The sequence below is a fragment of the Ptiloglossa arizonensis genome, chromosome 4 (assembly GCF_051014685.1).
Source record: "Ptiloglossa arizonensis isolate GNS036 chromosome 4, iyPtiAriz1_principal, whole genome shotgun sequence".
Classification (NCBI taxonomy): domain Eukaryota; kingdom Metazoa; phylum Arthropoda; class Insecta; order Hymenoptera; family Colletidae; genus Ptiloglossa; species Ptiloglossa arizonensis.
In genome coordinates, this window is record NC_135051.1 from 20,277,721 (window position 1) to 20,297,884 (window position 20,164).

Genomic DNA, 20,164 nt, shown 5'->3' on the forward strand with positions numbered 1-20,164 from the left:
TTTGAGAAAAAATAAGTATAGAACGTAAGAATATTACAGAGACTATATATTACGATTACTTAAAATTGTAAAATATCTACTTCCTTGTTAGGGTGTACGACGGATGTATAGGAAAAGTCTAAATTCTTTACTTTCGAGGGTTGACCTTCTTCAAAAAAGGACAAATTAAAATCATGACAATTACACATAATATGGTACACACGTTATAAGAGAATCGTTTTTATAATACTGATAAATCAAACTTGTATTATTTCAAATTGTTCTCCTTTTCCAAAAATCCGCGAATGTCCAACGACGACTTCCTGAAAAATGTATGAAAAAAAAAAGAAATCAAAGAATTTACATCTCGACTCTGGATCGTTTACAATTACCTGTCCAATTTTCAGAGATCAGAGTTCACCCCGTTTTGAAGAAACGAGCCTGCAGTAGCTCGACACAAAGTATCAAACAGCTAAGTCCCTGGCACATGAAGAGTATCTCGAATATAGGACGGAGCTGCTTCATGGTCAAAATTTCATCCGTGGCTTGATTTAGGGCTATTTGCTTGTCCTCCTCGAGCATAAACACGTTGTCCAGTTTATATATCATCCCTATCTCTCGATACCGTGTGATGAGTCGTCGGAGTGGCCTTCGATATAGGTATCCTCTTCTGGTGAATAAGAACACCGGAAATCTCAGCACAGGTTTTGGCAATGCATACATACGTAGACTTCGATTGCTCCTATATTCCCAGTTGATCCTGTGCACAGTGAAGTGTTGCAGCACGGCTATACCATTATCCGTGAGCACACTCTCCAGCGCTTCTTCCGGTCCTGATACTTTGTACCTGTTGCAAAAACATTGACAGTAATCTTCGACGGTGCTTCTCTGGGATGAAAGTTTTTAGAACAATCGAAAAGTGTACAAGATTCAATTTGTACGTGAAAAGATGATTAATTCTACGAAGGACAATTAACGAAAAATTGTTCCATTGCTTTTTGCCTACAGAAATACTTCGACTCGAAAATAATATACAGTAAAATTTCTATACTGGTGGTTGATTACAATCCAAGAAAGTGAAATAGAAAACACTTGAATTCTCGTCTGAGTTTTCTGTTATCTTTAGAATCAAATATACAACTTTCCATAGTGCCTCCAACTGTTACCACACAGCATAACATTCGTTACTATATTTTATCATTACTTGTTACTACTTACTCGTAAGTGTAATATTTTACTATCAGTTACTCTCGTTGATATCGAACGGGGGATTAACGAATGAAATTTCACGCTGTCCACGTTATAGCGTTCGCAAAGGACCTTGAAATCTACCCCCGCGCGTACAATTCTCTGTTTGCTGTAATCTCGTTGGACTAGGCCGCGGGTTATATTTAGAAAGCAAAAATAAAAAAAATATCTTCAGACTGTCCATCGTTAAATAGCAGACTCGCCCACTCGAGAATCTGTTCAGCAAGGTCCAAAGTTTTCCAACACACCCGGTATCCGGTCATAGGAATCGTAAAAGCGTCCGAGGCGTCAAGTTCGACCATTTTAGAGCGCGTTTATTGCACGGCTTGGGTACGCTATAAACTAGGCGAGTGGAATTCGACCAAAGGAGAACGTCCCGTAAAGTTTGTAATAAAAACCAAGGGGAGCCGAAGCAACCGAAAATTGATCGCAAAAACCTTTGTGATTACCTCTCGCGCAGCTCGTTTACGGCCGTATCCTGTAAGTTGTTGAAGTAAGAGAGAACGATGGCCGGGCCGCTGAGCGGTTGACCGGAGTCACGTACTTGTTTGAGATCCTTCAGGAGGTCCTCGGTCTCGACCTCGGCCAGCGAGCTGGTGAACGTGCTGTTATAAGTGATACTCAAATAGAGCGAGAACACCATCCACAGTAGTAGCACCAATCGTAGCCCGATGTTCCTCGGTAAATTGACACCGTGGGAGAGCATTATCGAGAACACGTACTCGAATTTCACCCGTTCCTTGATCAGTCCCATAACCGTCAGTTTCCTCAGAACGATCAACAACAGAACGTAGAGGACCAGTAGGAAGATCACGCACAACCAGACCAGGTAGTGAAACGGCACCAACATTATCAGGATGTCATTCGGGATTGTCCTGACCCGCACCAGACCAGCGAACACCATGTCCCGGTACATGTACCAGCAGATGATCTCCATGTTGTCGAAAACACGCAGATCATCCGGTCTGGGACCCACTATCACGTCTATGTCACGGTTAACGAGCCTCGTGATCGCCTCGGTCCAGGTCATGCTGTTCCCAGCGCTCGAGTCCACGGTGATATTATAGTAATCCCCGAAGTGCTCGACGAGCAATCCGCCGACTGCTTGCAGGGATTCGTTTTCTGGTGGAAGATGGAAGGTGCAAGCGGGGGTATAACGGAGGACCGAGGTAAGAGGGTACCTTTCACTGGGAATCCTCAACCCACGATAGGGGAGTAGCACCGTTCGCGATAAGACGAGATCAAACGCGTGACGGTTTTAACAGTAATCGAGGGAGTGTAATTTTCCCGACGGTTTCAAGAACGATCGAGGGAACGTGGGTTGCGCGACGGTTTTAACAATAATCGAGGGAATGTAACTTTTATGACGGTTTTAACAGTAATCGAGGGAGTGTAATATTTCCGACGGTTTTAAGAACAATCGAGAGAATGTGTGTTAACAGTAATCGAGGGAATATAGGTTTCGTAGCGGTTTTAACAGTGATCGAAGAAATGTAACTTTTATGACGGTTTTAACAGTAATCGAGGGAGTGTAATATTCCCGACGGTTTTAAAAACAATCGAGAGAATGTGTGTTTCGTGGTTTTAACAATGATCGAGGGAATATAATTTTCTCGGCGGTTTTAAGAGCGATCGAGAGAATGTATGTTTCGTGACTGTTTTAACAATAATCGAGGGAATATAACTCTTATGATGGTTTTAACAATAATAGAGGGAATGTAATTTTCCGTACCAATTTAAGAGCAATCGACAGAGTATATATATATTTCGTGATTATTTTAACAGTGATCGAGGAAATGTAACTTTCATGACGGTTTTAACAGTAATCGAGGGAATATGAATTTCATGACAGTTTCTTTAACAGTAATCGAGGGAATATGAATTTCGTGATGGTTTTAATAGTAATCGAGGGAATGTAAATTTCCTGGTGGTTTGAACAATAATCAAAGGAATATAATAACCGTGTCAGTTTTAACACTTATCGAGGGAATGCAATTCCCGCGATGGTTTCAACAGTTCGTCTACATTTCGACCTGATGTTTCAGTAGCGACGAAGTTTTTACTTGTCGAAAGATTCTTCACGAGTACGAACAAATCTTTTCTTTTTTTTTTTTTTTAAACACAATCGTTTCGATCAATTTGCATCGATACAAAATTCCTACGAGTCTCACCGTTCCCAAACTCGTTGAATGTAAATAGCTCGACAATCGACGCTAACTCGTCGCACCGAAGTATCAATCGACGACGCAATTAATTCGTGCGAACGACAGGATTGTTAAGTCATTGTGATACACATTCTATGTCCCCACCCCCTTCGTCCCGCTCCAGAAAGTAATTGATGCGCCCCGTTCCTCCCTGTAACCGGGGCTCAATGATAAATTACCCGAACCAGCAGCCCCGTTTTCGGTATTGCTCGTGACAAGGCGAGTGTTTTCTTTCATTGCCAAGGCAGCGGCCTTGTAACGATCATTTCTCAAACACGCTTTGCGTGTCGGAATCGTAAGCACGAACTGAAATACGAAATGGAAACAAATAAACCCTTAAATATTTACAAGAGAGGAAACACGGCGGTGTCCTTGGACCGAAACGATTGCGTGGTAATATCGATTGGTTCTCAAAGCTTCGAAAATCAAGCCCGCATTACCTATCGCTAATTTAACAACCGTCAAACTGATCGTGTCGCAACACTGTTTACCGATTACAAACATTATCCTACTGTTTATCCACTGTTCGCGTTATATCTTATTTTTCATCGACTCTTTCGAGCATCGAACCGATCGTAACGATTTAAAGGATGTTTATAAATATCGAATCCCTCCGTTTCTTGTTTTATGGAACGGTCTGGCTTTCGAAAGTCTCGTAACGATGTACACGTGCGATGAACGAGCAAAATATACAGATAGAAATTGCAGATAGTTGTGCAAAATGATCGAGGGGTTGTCGTTAACTTTGTACAAACAAAAATCACACGTGCGTGCATGCGTGCGTGCATACAATGAGATAATAAAATGTAACGGTGGTTATATACGGGATAAATACCATCCTGGATTACAATTAAAAGCGTCATAAATTGTTCGAATTTAATTCGAGATCGGAGATTAATCAGCTTACTGTGTACGTGATTTTCTTTCAGCCGAAGGGGATGGAAAGCTTAGATCTAAACGTTGGATCGGATTATTCGACACGTTCGCAAAGAAAGAAAAATTTACAACCGTTTCGAATTCGTTTATCTTTAATATTTTTCGCACGGTGTAGATTCTCGAGGAGCAATGTTCCTCGATGGAGTCGATGAGGTGGCCATAACTTCGAGCTCGCGAGAAACATCCGCAAAGCGTCCAACGGCGATTTCGATGAAACTTCTCGAACTCGCGAAGTATCCCGAAAAGAAAAAAAAAAGGGGGAAGAAATGTTTTATATTCCGCGCTAACTCGGTACGTTCGAGGAATAAAATTACCCATTAAAGTTTCACAAACAAGTTTTACAACCTCTGCTCTCGTCTGCATAAAGATGTTGATAACTTCGCGAATGGTGGACAGAAATGATCTCTCGCCGAAATTTTACACACGGCGGTCCTCCACGATGTCACTTCCCCTTTGAAACACTATGAAACATTTGCTCGGGACATTCCTTCCTATCTCGAATAGTTTCCAAGATACCCATCGGAGGGTTACATCCTAGGAGGGTCTACCCTCTCGAGCTCGAGTCACCGAAGCTAACGAAAAAATAAGGGTTGGTTATTTACGGCCAAACTTTCGTCAAAATCACCCACGAACGGATCACATACATTTCTCGTTAAAGATTAACTTGAGCCCCGATAAACTCAACATCGACTACCGAGCAACCCTCTATTATATAAATTTTATTTTCTCTCCCGAAGAGGAAATTCTTTCACGAGTGTTCAACCATTTCCCTGCTCCAACACAAAATAATACGTTTCCTTACCACGCTTTCGAGGCGGTACAGTTCGATAAAAACGGGGAGCCAATTGTTATCTTATCTACGGTATAAATATTCGTGGAATATTATTCTAACAATAGATACAAACAACGATTACCTAAGAAAACAAAAACTGTTCAAATAATTGAATACTCAAATCTTAAGTAATTGAATTTTCAAATCTTTCCTCTAATCTTACATCTCTTAGCTTCTGTTATTATTACAATCGATTTCACTTGTCTCTCCAGAGAATACATACATACAAATAACAAGGAAAATTAAAAAAAAAAATACTTTTCAAACAAGTAAAAACAGTTACAGAACTGACTCTGCCCTAAACGTTACACCTCCCAGTTTAACTCGGCAATTAAGTGATGAATTAACTAACAACGAAACTCTCCCCTCGGTATCGTTTTAAAGAATCCCCTCGAACCATGTTTCTCCGGTGAAAGATTCAAAAGGGAAATTCTCAGTCACGGGACTCGCCAGACAAGAATTCTCCGCGCGGAACGCAGTTGACGCGTGCCGATCCGATCGGTTTGCTCACGTTTCAGCTTGAGCGTGTCCTCTTTGCGCCAGAATCTCACCGTCGCGTCCGCTACCATCCCGTACTTGAGGGTGCATCCTCCTTGTGGACAGTACCGGCGGGAATCCGTGGCGAACGCAGGAATTCGATCCACATCGTTCGCGAACGCTCCACACGATCCCATAGATCGCAATGTAATCTCATTTCCCGTTCCGTTCGCACGAATGACCGTACCGACGTTCCCCGTGTCGTCGAACGCCAGAAACGCCACGTCCCGATAACCGGCGTTCCGCAAATCACGCGCGAACGAAAGTACCTGCACTCTGTCTGCTCTGGTCACGAACAGGTACTGCAACGTGCGTAAACCCTGCTCCCCCGTCAAGAGGATTCTTCTCGAGCCTGAAAACAGAGGCTGCTTGTCGAATCTGTTTGTCGTTCGAATACTCGAACACTTCCGCGGTTTCGAATGTTCGGTGAACGTGCACTAGAAATGAGTAGAATTCCATCCGATCGAAAAACGACGAATGGATACGAATTGTACGACGATGGTTACTCGGTGAAACTGTCACGCAAGATGTGATATCATTTTGTAGTTTGAATTGTATTATTCGAGTAAGTGATTCGAGGTAATGGTACTCGAGTAAGTAATTCAAAGTAGTGATATTCGAGTAAGTGATTCGAGGTAATGGTACTCGAGTAAGTAATTCGAAGTAGTGATATTCGAGTAAGTAATTCGAAGTGGTGATATTCGAGTAAATAATTCGAAGTGGTCATGTTCGAGTAGATAATTCAAAGTAGTGATATTTGAGCAGATAATTTGAAGCAGTGATATTCGAGTAGATAATTCGAAGTGGTGATATTCGAGTAGATAATTTGAAACAGTGATATTCGAAGTAGTGATATTCGAGTAAGTAATTCGAAGTAGTGATATTCGAGTAAATAATTCGAAGTGGTCATGTTTGAGTAGATAATTTAAAGTAGTGATATTTGAGTAGATAATTCGAAGTAGTGATATTCGAGTAAGTAATTCGAAGTAGTGATATTCGAGTAGATAATTTGAAGCAGTGATATTCGAGTAGATAATTCGAAGTAGAGATATTCGAAGTAGTGATATTCGAGTAAGTAATTCGAAGTAGTGATATTCGAGTAAGTAATTCGAAATAGTCATATTCGAGTAGATAATTCGAAGTAGTGATATTCGAGTAAGTAATTCGAAGTAGTGATATTCAAATAATATTATTCGAGAATCCTGATATTTGATTAGTACAATAATATTCGAATCGTGATATTTAAATAGTACAATAATATTCGAATTCCGATATTCAAATCATACAATATTATTCGAATATTCAAATAACGAGACACGAATACTCGACTACTCAAACATTATTCGTATTATTCGAGCGCCCATAAAATATTCGAACAGTCCCAAATCGTACCTGAGAATCGACCGTGCTCGATTATAATGTAACTCGGTATTCGTTCGTTTTTCACACGCGTGGTTCGATCGGTGATAAAAATGGCAGCATTCTTCGTACAGGATTTCGCGATGGCGTCCTCCAGATCGCCGCGTTCGTTGCATATCACGTCCACCCGTCTCTCGGGATTGAAGAGACGTTTGGCCGTTTGATTGGTGCACGAGACGATGGTCTCCATCGCGGTGAACTTTTCACGATGAAAGAATTGGTATTTTTCTCGTGCGATCGAGACCGTCGTACACGTTATCAGAAAGAGATACACGAACACGAGTGACATTGTGCGGATGTTCCTTACTTTGCGAGAGGTTCGTTGAAAGAATAACTCGGGAATGAGAAACGGAAAGCGAGGGTGCCAATATATGGGAGCAGATTTTATCTGAAGTGCGAAAGTGGATGTATCGTTCCAGGAACGCATCGATTACATGGCTGGCGGAGATTGTTGTGAAATTTCTCTTGGTCGAAGGCTTTATGTTTCAATTTGGCGCGACATGTACCGTAGTTTCGCAACGCGAATAACGAAAAATTGCTCGTGTTAGTCTGGACTCTCGATCGGGAGGCTAGATACTGTGACAAAATACAGACGCGAGGTTTGAAAAATAGTGGAGTGAAAAGTGGTGTAGTAAAAGCAATCGTTCGTTCGTCTATCGAAACAGCGTGAAATCTCTACGTGAAAAATAATTTTACCGAGCTCCGCTTACGGTAGAATCAATACACAAGCTTCCGAGAACAACTTGCCAGTTACTTATTGTGTAATTTAATACACGCCGTTGGAAAATTGCGACGATGTTACAAACGAATGGTAAATTAATATTTCCTAATAGAAATTATAAAACTATTGCGTCGTCGTCTTTGGAAAGATTCCAGCCTCTCTTAAAAAGAAAAGAAAATTTCTGTATTTGAAATAAATTGTAGACTCCTACGATTATTCTTGAAAGAAATATTTAAATTATCCATGTTTCTCTACAGTAAGATTTTCTTTCACACTTAAGAACTCTCCTCATAAATGGAAAGGAAATTTTCAAGCTGAAAATAAGTAGACTCCTACAATTATTTTTAAAAACGATGTGTAAGTTAATTATTTTAAATTAATTTTCTTCCATGCCTCCCTAAAGGCTCCCCCAACCTCGTCAAAAATAAAAATAGAACTTCTACTTTCAAGATAAATGGTAGACTCTTGCAATTATTTCCGAATGGATTATTTAAATTATTCCCTTTCTCTCTACATTAAACATTTTCATTCGTGACACTCTACTTAGTGAAATATTTCCTTAAATCGTTCGTCCTGTTTTCTCTACTTGTACCTTTTCTTTTTCTTTTTCTTTTTTTTTTTTCTTTTTTACTTGGACGAAGTAAGTCGAAGTGCTCGATTGCAGTCAGGAAACAAGAGTTTACGTACCACGTATTTTGAACTTGCACATGCATCGCGTGTACGCGTGCAATTGCGTGAGAGCTGTGAAACTTGTCGCACGTGTCGATGCACGTGAGCCAGCCGCATAGGTCTCGTAGCGCGACTCCGTTTAAAATGGGAATCGTCCGTGACCCCGGCTGGTGCAGGATCTGCACGAGCTCGGGTGCAAGTGCAGGGTCAAGTGCAGCAGGCAGCTCGCCAAAGCGCTCCCTCGTCCATCGAATTCTTTGCTGTTTGAAACGACGATCGTTGGACGACTCGTGATCGGGATCAGTCGCACAGTGAAATAGACTTCCTGAAACGCGGTCAAAATTGAGAAATCAATTTATTCGTTGTACCGTTGAATACGAACGTGTTCAATTTGTAGAAAAAAAAAAGAAAAGTAACTAAAGGAGGTGTCGATAACATTCATCGCGTGAAATAAAATAAGAAAACGAATAATCGAAAGGAGCTTCGTAAAATAATTAAAAGGAGGTGTCGATAACATTTATCGCGTGAAATAAAAGAAGAAAAAAAAGTATAATCGAAAAGAGCTTATAGAATAATTAAAAGGAGGTGAAAAAATATAATTCTTCTTTTTTCTTCTTTTTTTTAGTTTTCCAATCGAGTAACGTAGAATAATTTTCAATATTTTGTAATTTAAACTAACGATGAAGTTCTATACACACGAACGAAATGTTAAGCCCACGTGTTTAATCAGTGGTAAAATTTCGTTCACTCGGGAAAGTTCAACCAGTAATTTCTTTCCCTAACAACTTCATCGACGAATAAATATCGGTGAAAAAATTGATCGGTTCCATTATCGACATATATTTCTTCTTCTAATCATTCCTTCGGGCTGATTGAATCTCTCCGTGTGGGAACACGACCTTTGAAGGAAAGCAATTTTTTATACTGCGCGTAGGGGGACGTACTCACGATATAATCCAACGAACCGAAGATCGTATACGATTCTCATTTGCAATTGTTCCCGAAGTTCATCCTCCGAGCTTTCTCCAATAATCGATCGATAACAATTCTTTGCGCAAAAAAGAAAAACACAAAAATCCAAAGGAATAATCTCTCGAATAAAATCTCGTAACAATAACAAAAAACACTCCTCCCAACTTCGGGCGTGCAACTCGTTCGAGCTGAATCTTCCAGACTCCTGAGCTCACCTTGTAAGGTAACCTTCTTCTAAAAATAACGCTATATAGGGTTACGCGGAGAGACAACGTTATTCCCTTATAACGTAAGACGCGAGAATTTCCTAATAAACGTACAGATAAATTTCCACCGCGTCTCGACGATTCGGTCCCAACGGACGAACTCGATTCTACGAATCGAGTGTCCGAACGAGACGGCTACCTGCTAAAGTGATTTATCGTTTCGTTGAGCGACGCGCCAAGAATTTGTATTCCCGGAAGTCCTACGTAGGAACGGGACAGACCGAAGTTCGATCCTACGTGTTGGCCGAGTCCCGTGAACGCGAGTTGCTTCCCCTATCGACGTGTCTAGCGATACGAAATGCTCGCAAGTTCGAGAAAGCACGTTTCCTCTGTCTGCGTGGCGTATTGATCCGCGGCGGCCACGTTCAGGGAAAAGTTTCACAGGGTGTTGTAAAATTCTTTCCAGCCTTTTTGCGCGCCCGAGCCGATACCGCGAGTGCCTCGAGATCCTCCTCGACCTGCACCAAGCACAATTAAACGGGGCGAACCGGGCGCGAGTTAATCGACTTCGAGAGCGAATCGGAGTTCCGATCAATTTCCACACGATTGATTTCTCGTATCGTTGCGCTTATATTGTATTAACAATCGTCGCTGGGTTAACGGTAGATGGTATTTCACGTTGTTCGATTTATGAACCGGAAGTCGAATGATTTTTTATCATCTTTCTAGACACAGAAACGAGTTTCTCGTTTACAAGCGAGAGAAAAAAATACTTCTCGAATTATCCGGGAGATTTTTCTTTGGAGGTTGGAGATTCGTGGTAAGTTTCAAAATTGATAGAATTCTTTTATGTAATATTGTACTATATTGTTAGTAATTTATACTACCGTATAAAAGTTATTCGCGAGGTTACTCCGATATTGTTCTAATCTACGTGACGGTGGATCTTCGAGGGGATCGATCACGGAACAATTATTCTAAGAAGCAAGTCTGTCCTAACCTAACCTAACCTTTAGGTTAGGTTATACTATATCATAGTATAAAAGTCATCGTTCGTCTAATTGTGTAATTTTCGAGTCAGAAGTTGGTTTCATTCGGGTAATTTTTCTATCATTGGGTATAAAAGAATTTTTTTTTTTTTTTTTTTTAAATATTATACAATTTTTCGTTAGTTTTGTAAGTGGGTAAATAATGATGGAAACGGAATTGTTTCTGTTCCGGGAAATTTCTTTGGCAGACTGTCAACGTTCCGTTAGCGTACTTCGAAATCTTGAAGATTGTACGAAGGATTTAAAAATTGATAATAATCGTTCCAAGTGATACGTCGGTTTAATTCTACCGTATAAAAGTTATTATTCGCGAGGTTACTCCGATATTGTTCTAATCGACGTGACGGTGGATCTTCGAGGGGATCGATCACGGAACAATTATCCTAAGAAACAAGTCAGTCGTAACCTAACCTAACCTTTACAGCTATAACAGTTCATTCGTAATTAACGATGGACTTTAGAATATTACGAGTTGGTTTACAATCTTCGCAGCGAGCGTTGCTCAAAATCAATTCCCTTCGTTTCTGTAACGCGAGATAGAAGACGGACCGAATTGAGGTTAGGTTCGTGAACCCCTCCTTAATCACGCTTCGTTTACCAATGTTTACCTCGCGGAATACCGCGGCACGTCGAACGAATAAATAAATAAATTTCATAACCGGACCTTGGAACGATGATTAATCACCATCGATGGTATTTGACATCACTACCCCCACCCCCCCGTGATTACAAGATTAATTATAATTCGTTCCACCCTCTGACGGTGCGATTGTCACCGTGGACGATATCGTTCCGAGCGAATGACCGAGACGATCTCGCTTCGTGGCAACGTTTCCACGAGAACGAATCGTATAAAGCTTTTTCGAAAAAACTCGTCACAGAATCGACCAAAGAAACGAAATTCACCTCGGTGCCTAATTTAACCGAACTATACGCAAATACACGGTTTTCGCGTCCATTGAAACGCGACAAACGACCGATCGAAAATGGAATCCCATTAAGCGCACGTCCTATGTTGTGGAGGGGGTAGAGCTCCGAGGTATAGGGAGAGGGGGGGATAATTAATGCACATCGGTTCGAAGCGCACACTTTGCCACACTGGCCCGGGATCGGTCGATAATCGAAGCAAACGGGGCGGTAGTGACCGCGACCTTGTGGAAAATCTGAAAAACGCCCCGACGAAGGAAGCTTAATCGCGGCGGGGTTCAAGGACGCCGACGCTGGACGCTAGGCGTCACTCTGTCTACACGAGGAGCGTCGTCGTCTCGTGCTTATTCTCTGGCCGCGCGTGACCATGCACCGAACCGAGGCCAGAAACTCGCGAGAGAGGATCAAAACGAGAGAATACGGTTCAGGGGAGGGGTATTTCCTTTTTTTATTTTTTATTTTTTTTTTTATAAGAAATTAAACGTTCCCTTCGAACATTATCGTCGTCCGAGGAAAGCCTCTCGGTAGTAAATCTCGCGAGGAGGCTACGCCCGCCTGTAACGCCGTGGTGGGAATAGCCCCTCGGTGACCTTGAGCGGCCAATTGATTTTGTGTCGACTCGCGGGACTATTTCCAAGGGACGCGCGCAATTTCCGCGCGCGTCACACCGGTGATCGGTCACGTGTAGTCGCCGGAGGCAATATAGTGAATTCCTCGGGACACACTTAAGTGGGATAAAAGTTGGTGTCCTCGACTGGTAAACACGGCCGACACTGTCCGCCGCGAAGAAAGAATGCGTGCCCATGTTTATTTATCGAGCGATTCTTCCGCCGCCACCGTCTCGCAAATGAGTAACTCTCTCGCAAATAAACTCCCTCCCACGTGAATTTTTGTTTTTTTTCTTTCTTTTTCTTTTTTTTTCGAGAATTATAACTAGACGTTGCTTCCTGGTTGTTTACACGTTCGTGAATCAATCATTTCGAACGATTACCACAGGATGTTGTTTCTTCGTTGGTTGCACGTTGGTGAATCGATCGTTTTGAAAATTTACAACGACAGGTTGTCTCTTCGTTAGTTACGTACTCGTGAATTGATTTACTTTTAAATTTTACACGTCGGTAGAACCGTGATTGTATTTATTTATGGTTTATATAGATGGTGTTAGTTACTGGAATTTGTTTCTCGTTTACTATTACATTTTTGTGACATATTTTTGGCAATTTTAATCTATTTTTTACGCGATATGTACTTATTGGATAATACGAGTTTTTTAAATTTTATTTGCATCTTTGGAGAAAAACTATGTATTTAAATTTTATAAATGACTGAACCCACAGACTGCCAGGTGTTTGTGTAAGAATACGTGCACAGATCCTTGCGAAATCTTCTCAGCAATATTTCCAGACATTTTTTATATCACACGTTCATTTGTTACGTTTCTTTCTCCGTTAAATAGAATTCTTTTCTTCGATCGAAAATAGAGAACAAAAACTATAGAAACCTTTAGGACAATCAATCTCATTCAATTTCTACTTTTACACATCGACTTTTTATTTCTTACTCACAAATAAAACTTATTTACGAAGAAATCTTTTTCTTCGTCATTTTGTGTAGTATAATACAAAATAAAAATAAAATTTTCTAATATCCGTGGATGGATGAATTTGTTCCGATCGTAGCACTAATGATCAACTCGTGGATAAATAATATTGGATTGTTCGAAAAGTCATTTCGTTTTTTTTTTGTGAAAATAAAATAGGTTTTTTTCAGAGCGTATAAACATTTTATTAAATTATATATTCTCCATTTTGGAAAACGAAATTACTTCCCGAACAATCCAAATATAATATTTTACAACGATTAATTTCGCGTTCGTTTCAATCGTTCGTTCGACGTCAAGAAGTATAATCATTTCAACGAGCCACGCTCGTCCACGGATGGAACGATACTTCCGATGATTCCGTGATGACGACGATTTAGCGGACGATTAACACATTCCTGATTTATTTTCGCGTTCGGCGAGCTTTGCTCGGAAAAGCCGTTGGATTCGCGCGCATAATTGCGGATCTAAATACACGGATATGGGATTGGACCGAGCCGTGATCCCGTTTCAACGATGTTATTTAATCTTCGGGGATAAATGTACACGAGCCGGGCAGCGATCAATTGTCCTGGTGATTTTCAAACACGAAAGATGAAATAATAATTTCGGTGTTGCGTTACTGAAATTTACTCGAAACAATTACGAGATCACGCAAATGTGCAACCAATCGCACGAGTTTACACGCAAATTACAATATTGTGTATAATAAAATACCGGAGTGTCGAGCACGTTGAAGTTATCACGTTCCTTGTTAAAGTTGAATAATTTTAATTGCAGCTACAAGGCAGTTGATTTTGTTTATCAAAAGAATGAATGTTGCACTTTTTATATCGCGTGCGTGTTGTGTTTTTCATATCTTCGTTCCAAGTATTCGCTCTCGTGAAAATATATTACAATATACTAAATTTATCGAGAATAATAATTAAAAGTTTTTTACGAAACGTAAACGTAATTTGTGATCAAGTATCGAAAGATGCAAGGTCGGTTATTTGAATCGATCTTCAGGTGTATCTTCAGAATTATTTACCGTGTAAAAAAAATATTTTGAATGTAAATAATACGGTTTGAGAAGAATGGAGGATAATTCGGTGCAAGAAGAATTTATAACACCGAGTGCAGTATCTAATGGACTTTGTAAAGAGTATCTTTGAACGTTGAAAAAATTCAAGTATTTATCGTTACGGTATGTAAATGGAAAATTATCATAGATAATTGAAATTTAAAAAGGGATCTCCCAGATCGTTCCCATGCAAATCGTAACATTGTTTCCCAATCTCCGCTTTCGTTCTACCTTATAAAAGTATTCTATCCCCCAACATATCGTTTGTAAAAACGTCCCTATCCTCCGACATATCGTTTGCATACACCCACCCATTATGATAGCGCGACAACTGTGCGGTGACGTACACGGAATATTGCTGAGCACGACAGAATGTAACGACATCGGGGACTTTGCTGCAACAACAGATAAGAGTCTGCGGTCCCGGGTCACGAAATCGTGCGGCAGTTTTCGTGCAATGGGGTCGATACGAAACGGACCCTGGGTGCCATTTTTACCACTACGGGCAGTAACGCTCCCGAATTTAAATACGTTGAATCGTCGAGCAGCCCGAGACCGGCGGGAAATTTATGTTTCGAGGTACGACGAGGTTCGACGATTACCGCGTGTCACCCGGGTGCCATTTTTACCATTACGAACGCTACTCGTGAATTCGAATCCGTGGAATCGTCGAGCGGTCTAAAACTGGCAGAATATTAACGATTCCAAGCACGATCAAGTTCGAAGTTACAGGACCCATGGGTGCCATTTTTACCATTACGGATAGAACTCGCGAATTTAAATACATCGAAGTATCGAGCATCAAGGCTGACGGAGAATCGATGATTCGAGGTACGATCGGGTTCAACGATCGTTACAGAATTTCTGAGTGCCATTTTTACCATTACGGAACACTACTCTCGAATTTAGATCTATCGAATCGTCGAACAGTCTAAGATTGACGGAAAATCGATCTCTCGAGATACGATCGAGTTCAATGATCGTTACAAGATTCTTGAGTGCCATTTTTACCATTACGAATAGTACTCGCGAATTTAAATCCGTCGAATCGTTGAACAGTCTAACGGAAAATCGGTGTTTTGAGGTACGATCAGGTTCAACGATCGCTACATGATTCTTGAGTGCCATTTTTACCATTACGAACAGTACTCGCGAATTTAAATCCGTCGAATCGTTGAACAGTCTAACGGAAAATCGGTGTTTTGAGGTACGATCAGGTTCAACGATCGCTACATGATTCTTGAGTGCCATTTTTATCATTACCGGACAGTACTCTCGAATTTGAATTTATCGAATCGTCGAACGGTCTAAGATTGACGGAAAATCGATGTTTGGAGGTACGATCGGGTTCAACGATCGCTACAGGGACACTGAGGGTACCCTCAAGGTGACGCAAATACGGGCGATGCTCGACGATACGCAGGTGCACCATTGCATACGCTTGAAACATCGCCCGAGATCGCCCATGAGGAGCTGCAAACCTTGTCGTGGAAAAAACACGACGTATTTTCGCGTTTGTGCCCGCACTGCGTACATTTACGCGTGTAAGAGCTCCGTCTCCGTGCTTTTGCTGGTTCAATTTCAACGTAAGAACGCTGAAAACCTCGCCAGAATGCAGCACACGGTATACAGGGTGTCTCGAAAATAAACATTGTAATAATTTCTTCCTCGACGAAAATGAACTTTCATCGTTGTAACAATCTCACCGAGCCACGTTGCAACTCGTAAGGCGTCTTTCTTAATCTGAATACCAAAAACCTACAAATTGCATTTGCATTACTTTCAACCTCGTGTTGAATAATTCTTAACCACGAATTAAAAATAAATGAATTTTCATGTTCCGTCGCGAAATACACCTAGAAAATTCTAAATAAGATAACGAGAATTTCTTATACGAATCACCCACCGCAAATTGACATTTAAAAAACACGAATGAACGCGTGTACATTAATTTACACACGTTCGTGTTAATTTCAACTCCGAGTTAAATAATTTCCATGTTCAAGTTCACAACGAATTGAACCTTCATAGGGTTGTCAAAGCCCATAAATTACGTGATCCGTGCGTCTTGTTGTACAGCTAGGAATTAAGTAACTTATAATTGTAATAAATTGTAATTGACATTAATTTCAGCTCCAAATTGAAAATAACTTCCAAGTCTCGAAAATAATAAAAATTCGTACACTATTCATCTTGAATCAACATTTGAAGAGTGTGGAACGCTCTCTAAATAAATAAATAAACAATAAATTATAAATCATACTAAATTGACCTCCAAATTGAAAATAACTTCCAAATCTCGAAAATAATCAAAATTCGTACACTACTCATCTTGAATCAACATTTGAAGAGTGTGGAACGCTCTCTAAATAAATAAATAAATAATAAATTATAAATCACACTAAATTGACCTCCAAATTGAAAATAACTTCCAAGTCTCGAAAATAATAAAAATTCCTACACTACTCATCTTGAATCAACATTTGAAGAGTGTGGAATACTCTCCAAATAAATAAATAAATAATAAATTATAATTCACATTAATTCGAACATCAAATTGAAAATAACTTCCAAGTCTCGAAAATAATAAATATTCACACACTGCAAGCCGTGAATCAACATTTCAAGAGTGTGGAACGCTCAGGTGTACAAACACCCGAAATAAATAAATAAATAAATAAATAAAAACGATTCACATTAATTTAAGAGAACGTTTAAAGAGTACGAACCAACCATAGATCAGAACGTGCACGCGATTCACAATGGCCAATCGTTTTCGTGGAGGCAAATGATTGCGCTGCCAATTTTCAGCCACGCCGACAATGATTATTTGTGAACCGTATTATTATTCATGGTACGCTCACGGAGAAATTGTTGCCTATCGTAGGTGTTTCGTGGCGCCACGACGCTGATGACGTAGGCGTGCCAGCTATCCACAATGCCATTCAGCAAGCCGCAACCTTAATAGAGTGTAGCGAACAAACATTTTCACTGTGTGCAGACAGTCGTGCACCGAGTATCGACGTACTCCATCCGTGGATTAGTGCCATTGGTGAGGATTTTTCACCAAGCCAAAAATTGTTCACGACCGTGGTTGACCTATCTTTTTATTCACGTAAACGTACGCTTTTAATCCGCGTTCTCCTTCAACTCTTTTTACACTCATCTTCGAAGGTCGCGTATATTAAAATCAAACGTTCGACGAGATCCTCGATTTGCCTCCAAAACAACCGAAACTTACGCGACGATGAATTAAATATTCCGAACACGAAACCATTGAATCGCACGGAAAGTAATCTCGTTCTCCAAAATGGAGGATATATAATTTAATAAAATGTTTGTACGTTCTAAAAGAATCGTGTTTCATTTTCATTGAACAAAAAAGAAAATGACTTTCCGAATAAAATATTACATTGGTGAGGTAAAACTTGACAATATAATTTCTAAAGTTTCAAAATTTGAAAGAAAAATAACACTAACGTTTCAAAAATCTACAAATATTTCCAACAATCTCTCTCGTCTTACCTTTTCCCAACAATTGTGTAACTTTTGCGCGAAACATATTTTTCTATAACAATTTACAATTCTTTGACTCGTTAATTGGTAAAGTAGGATCTGACAGACACCGATGAATTTTTTTTATCGCCAAAAATCCAATTTATTCAGTTTCTTCCAATAATTCGCAATGTCGGATTCTTTTCTACCTAATGCTTACGTATATTTAAACAATTACAGATTCTATCGTACACGTGACAAGATAACAACCAAGACTTGAATCCTTCGAAAGAATGCGAATCGAGGTTGAAAAAATTCCGAGGATTGATCGATAAACGACGATGAAATGTATAATAACCGTAACGAGAAGAAAAAAATGTTTCAGTGTTGCGTTAAAAGTCGGTAACAAGAGTAAAGTGAAACGTTGCGAGTATTACACCGGTGGACAATGTTCTAGATTTAATATTTCAAGCTTTCATCAAGGAGCCTTTCATTATAATCAAGGAACAGATTAAACTAGCCTATCTGCTCGAAAGGTGTCCCGTCTTTCGTTACGAGCTTTTATAAATTCCGTGTCGTTTTGCTCGTCGACCTAACCCGTAACTTAGAATTCCTCTTTAAACGTCAGAGCACCTAAACGTCAGCCAGAAATTTCATTACAGAACGTCGCTGTACAAGCTCCCCGTGGAGACAAGAAGAAGAACACGATTCATGAATGAACGTGATCGTCACCAACTCGTCGTTGTTCGAGTCTCGTTCGCGGTACGATTCCACGCAGCGAAAAATGAAACTTGACCGCGGGAAACGACCGGTTTAATTATTAACCGTTCAATTTTTCGCGTTTCCTCTCGTTCGAGCTGAAAAAGAAACAAAAAAAAAAAAAAAAAAAATAAACCGTACCCCCGTGAAATTGAATTTCCGGCCGACCAACCCTATCCACCCCCGAGTTTCCTCCCTGGAGGACAGAGGGTAGTCCCCTAAGTCGAATGTTAAATTCGGAGCGGAATTCTTCGTTAAAAATTTAGATACTATACGTGTTCGAACGGATTTTAATTTTTTTTTTTTTCTTTCTTTTAATTTCTTTCAATCGGAGAAATTTTCTCGTAAATTTATGTTAATACACTATTGTACGAGACAGTTGTCAAGGGCAGGAGGTACACCGTTTATTTAATTCACGAACGCGTAAATGATTTTCATCGGTGATCCTGGACGTTTCTGTAAACGATCGCTCGTGGAATCGTGGAACGGTCCAGTTGAAAGTTATTGCACAATTGTGATGGTTCGTTGGTTACGACCGATACTGAAAGTAATCGTACGAAAACAAGAACGACGAGTGTCTTTTTCTACATATTTTGGAATTTTCTAATCACCGCGCGGTTCTCCCTAGAAATTACAACCCCAAGAATATACAAAATACACATCGCGTGTATTTACCAGATTTCTCACACTCCGTTTCGCGATCGAATGCAATATCTATTTACTCGCGTTGCACTTGTGCATATTTGTACGCATCACCAACGAGGAGTGTTGTTATGAGGGGTCATAATTTTCAAAAATTAAGAAAAATACTATAAAACAACGAGACGATCTCTCGATTGAAATGTAACAACTTTCAACTTGGTAATTTTTGAAAAAAAAAAAAAAATTGTAAGTAAATAAAACGAAAACGTGGAAATTCACCACTTTTATATTACATTCCCATTTTCTTATATCACCTCTCGATACATTCGTTATCGAATATATTCCTCGAAAATATCTTCATTACTTTACAAAACGTTAACAAACGTCCAAACGTGGACTTATTTACTTACTTATTTACTTACTTACTTATTTACTTACTTATTTATTTACTTATCTACTTACTTATTTACTTACTTATTTACTTACTTATCTACTTACTTATTTACTTACTTATTTACTTACTTATCTACTTACTTATTTACTTACTTATTTACTTACTTATCTACTTACTTATTTACTTACTTATTTATTTACTTAGTTACTTACTTATTTACTACACTAACGAAATAAATGAATATTTTAAACAACCTAACGACTTATTACGTATTTTCAAAGATATCAAAATAATACGAGATATTTCCCGATAGAAATTCTTATCGAGATATATTTCCATCGTGGTTTCGTTTCCTCGAGCTCGAGATCGAAAAGATTCGATCAATTCGAGCCGCGTTCGGGACGCGGGCGATCGTCTACGGGTACGGAGTTTAATTAATCCGTGGTCCGTTCATCGATCCAGCCGGAATTTAACGATACATTCTCGTCCACCGTTGATCCACAATGTCCGTC

General features: G+C 39.8%; 2 protein-coding genes across 2 annotated transcripts in view; one reads left to right on the forward strand and one right to left on the reverse strand.

Annotated features, from left to right (window-relative positions):
- Positions 1 to 20,164, forward strand: part of LOC143145981 (uncharacterized) — a 137,328-nt gene that overhangs the window by 70,925 nt on the left and 46,239 nt on the right. The window lies entirely within an intron of this gene.
- On the reverse strand, positions 1,673 to 6,463 carry LOC143146132 (uncharacterized). Its single transcript, XM_076310142.1, has 3 exons — positions 6,382 to 6,463; positions 5,711 to 6,088; positions 1,673 to 2,349 (listed from the first exon to the last, which is right to left on the reverse strand). The coding sequence occupies exons 1-3, from the start codon at positions 6,461 to 6,463 to the stop codon at positions 1,673 to 1,675; spliced, it is 1,137 nt and encodes a 378-aa protein (XP_076166257.1).

What these genes read in the sequence shown, in the direction of transcription:
- LOC143146132 (XM_076310142.1), bottom strand. Translation starts at nt 6,463, where the DNA reads ATGACCACTTCGAATTATTTACTCGAATATCACCACTTCGAATTACTT. An exon ending in ACTTCGAATTACTTACTCGA is followed by an intron (nt 6,089 to 6,381) that starts GTACCATTACCT and finishes CTCTGTTTTCAG; the next exon opens with GCTCGAGAAGAATCCTCTTG. An exon ending in GGACACGCTCAAGCTGAAAC is followed by an intron (nt 2,350 to 5,710) that starts GTGAGCAAACCG and finishes ATCTTCCACCAG; the next exon opens with AAAACGAATCCCTGCAAGCA.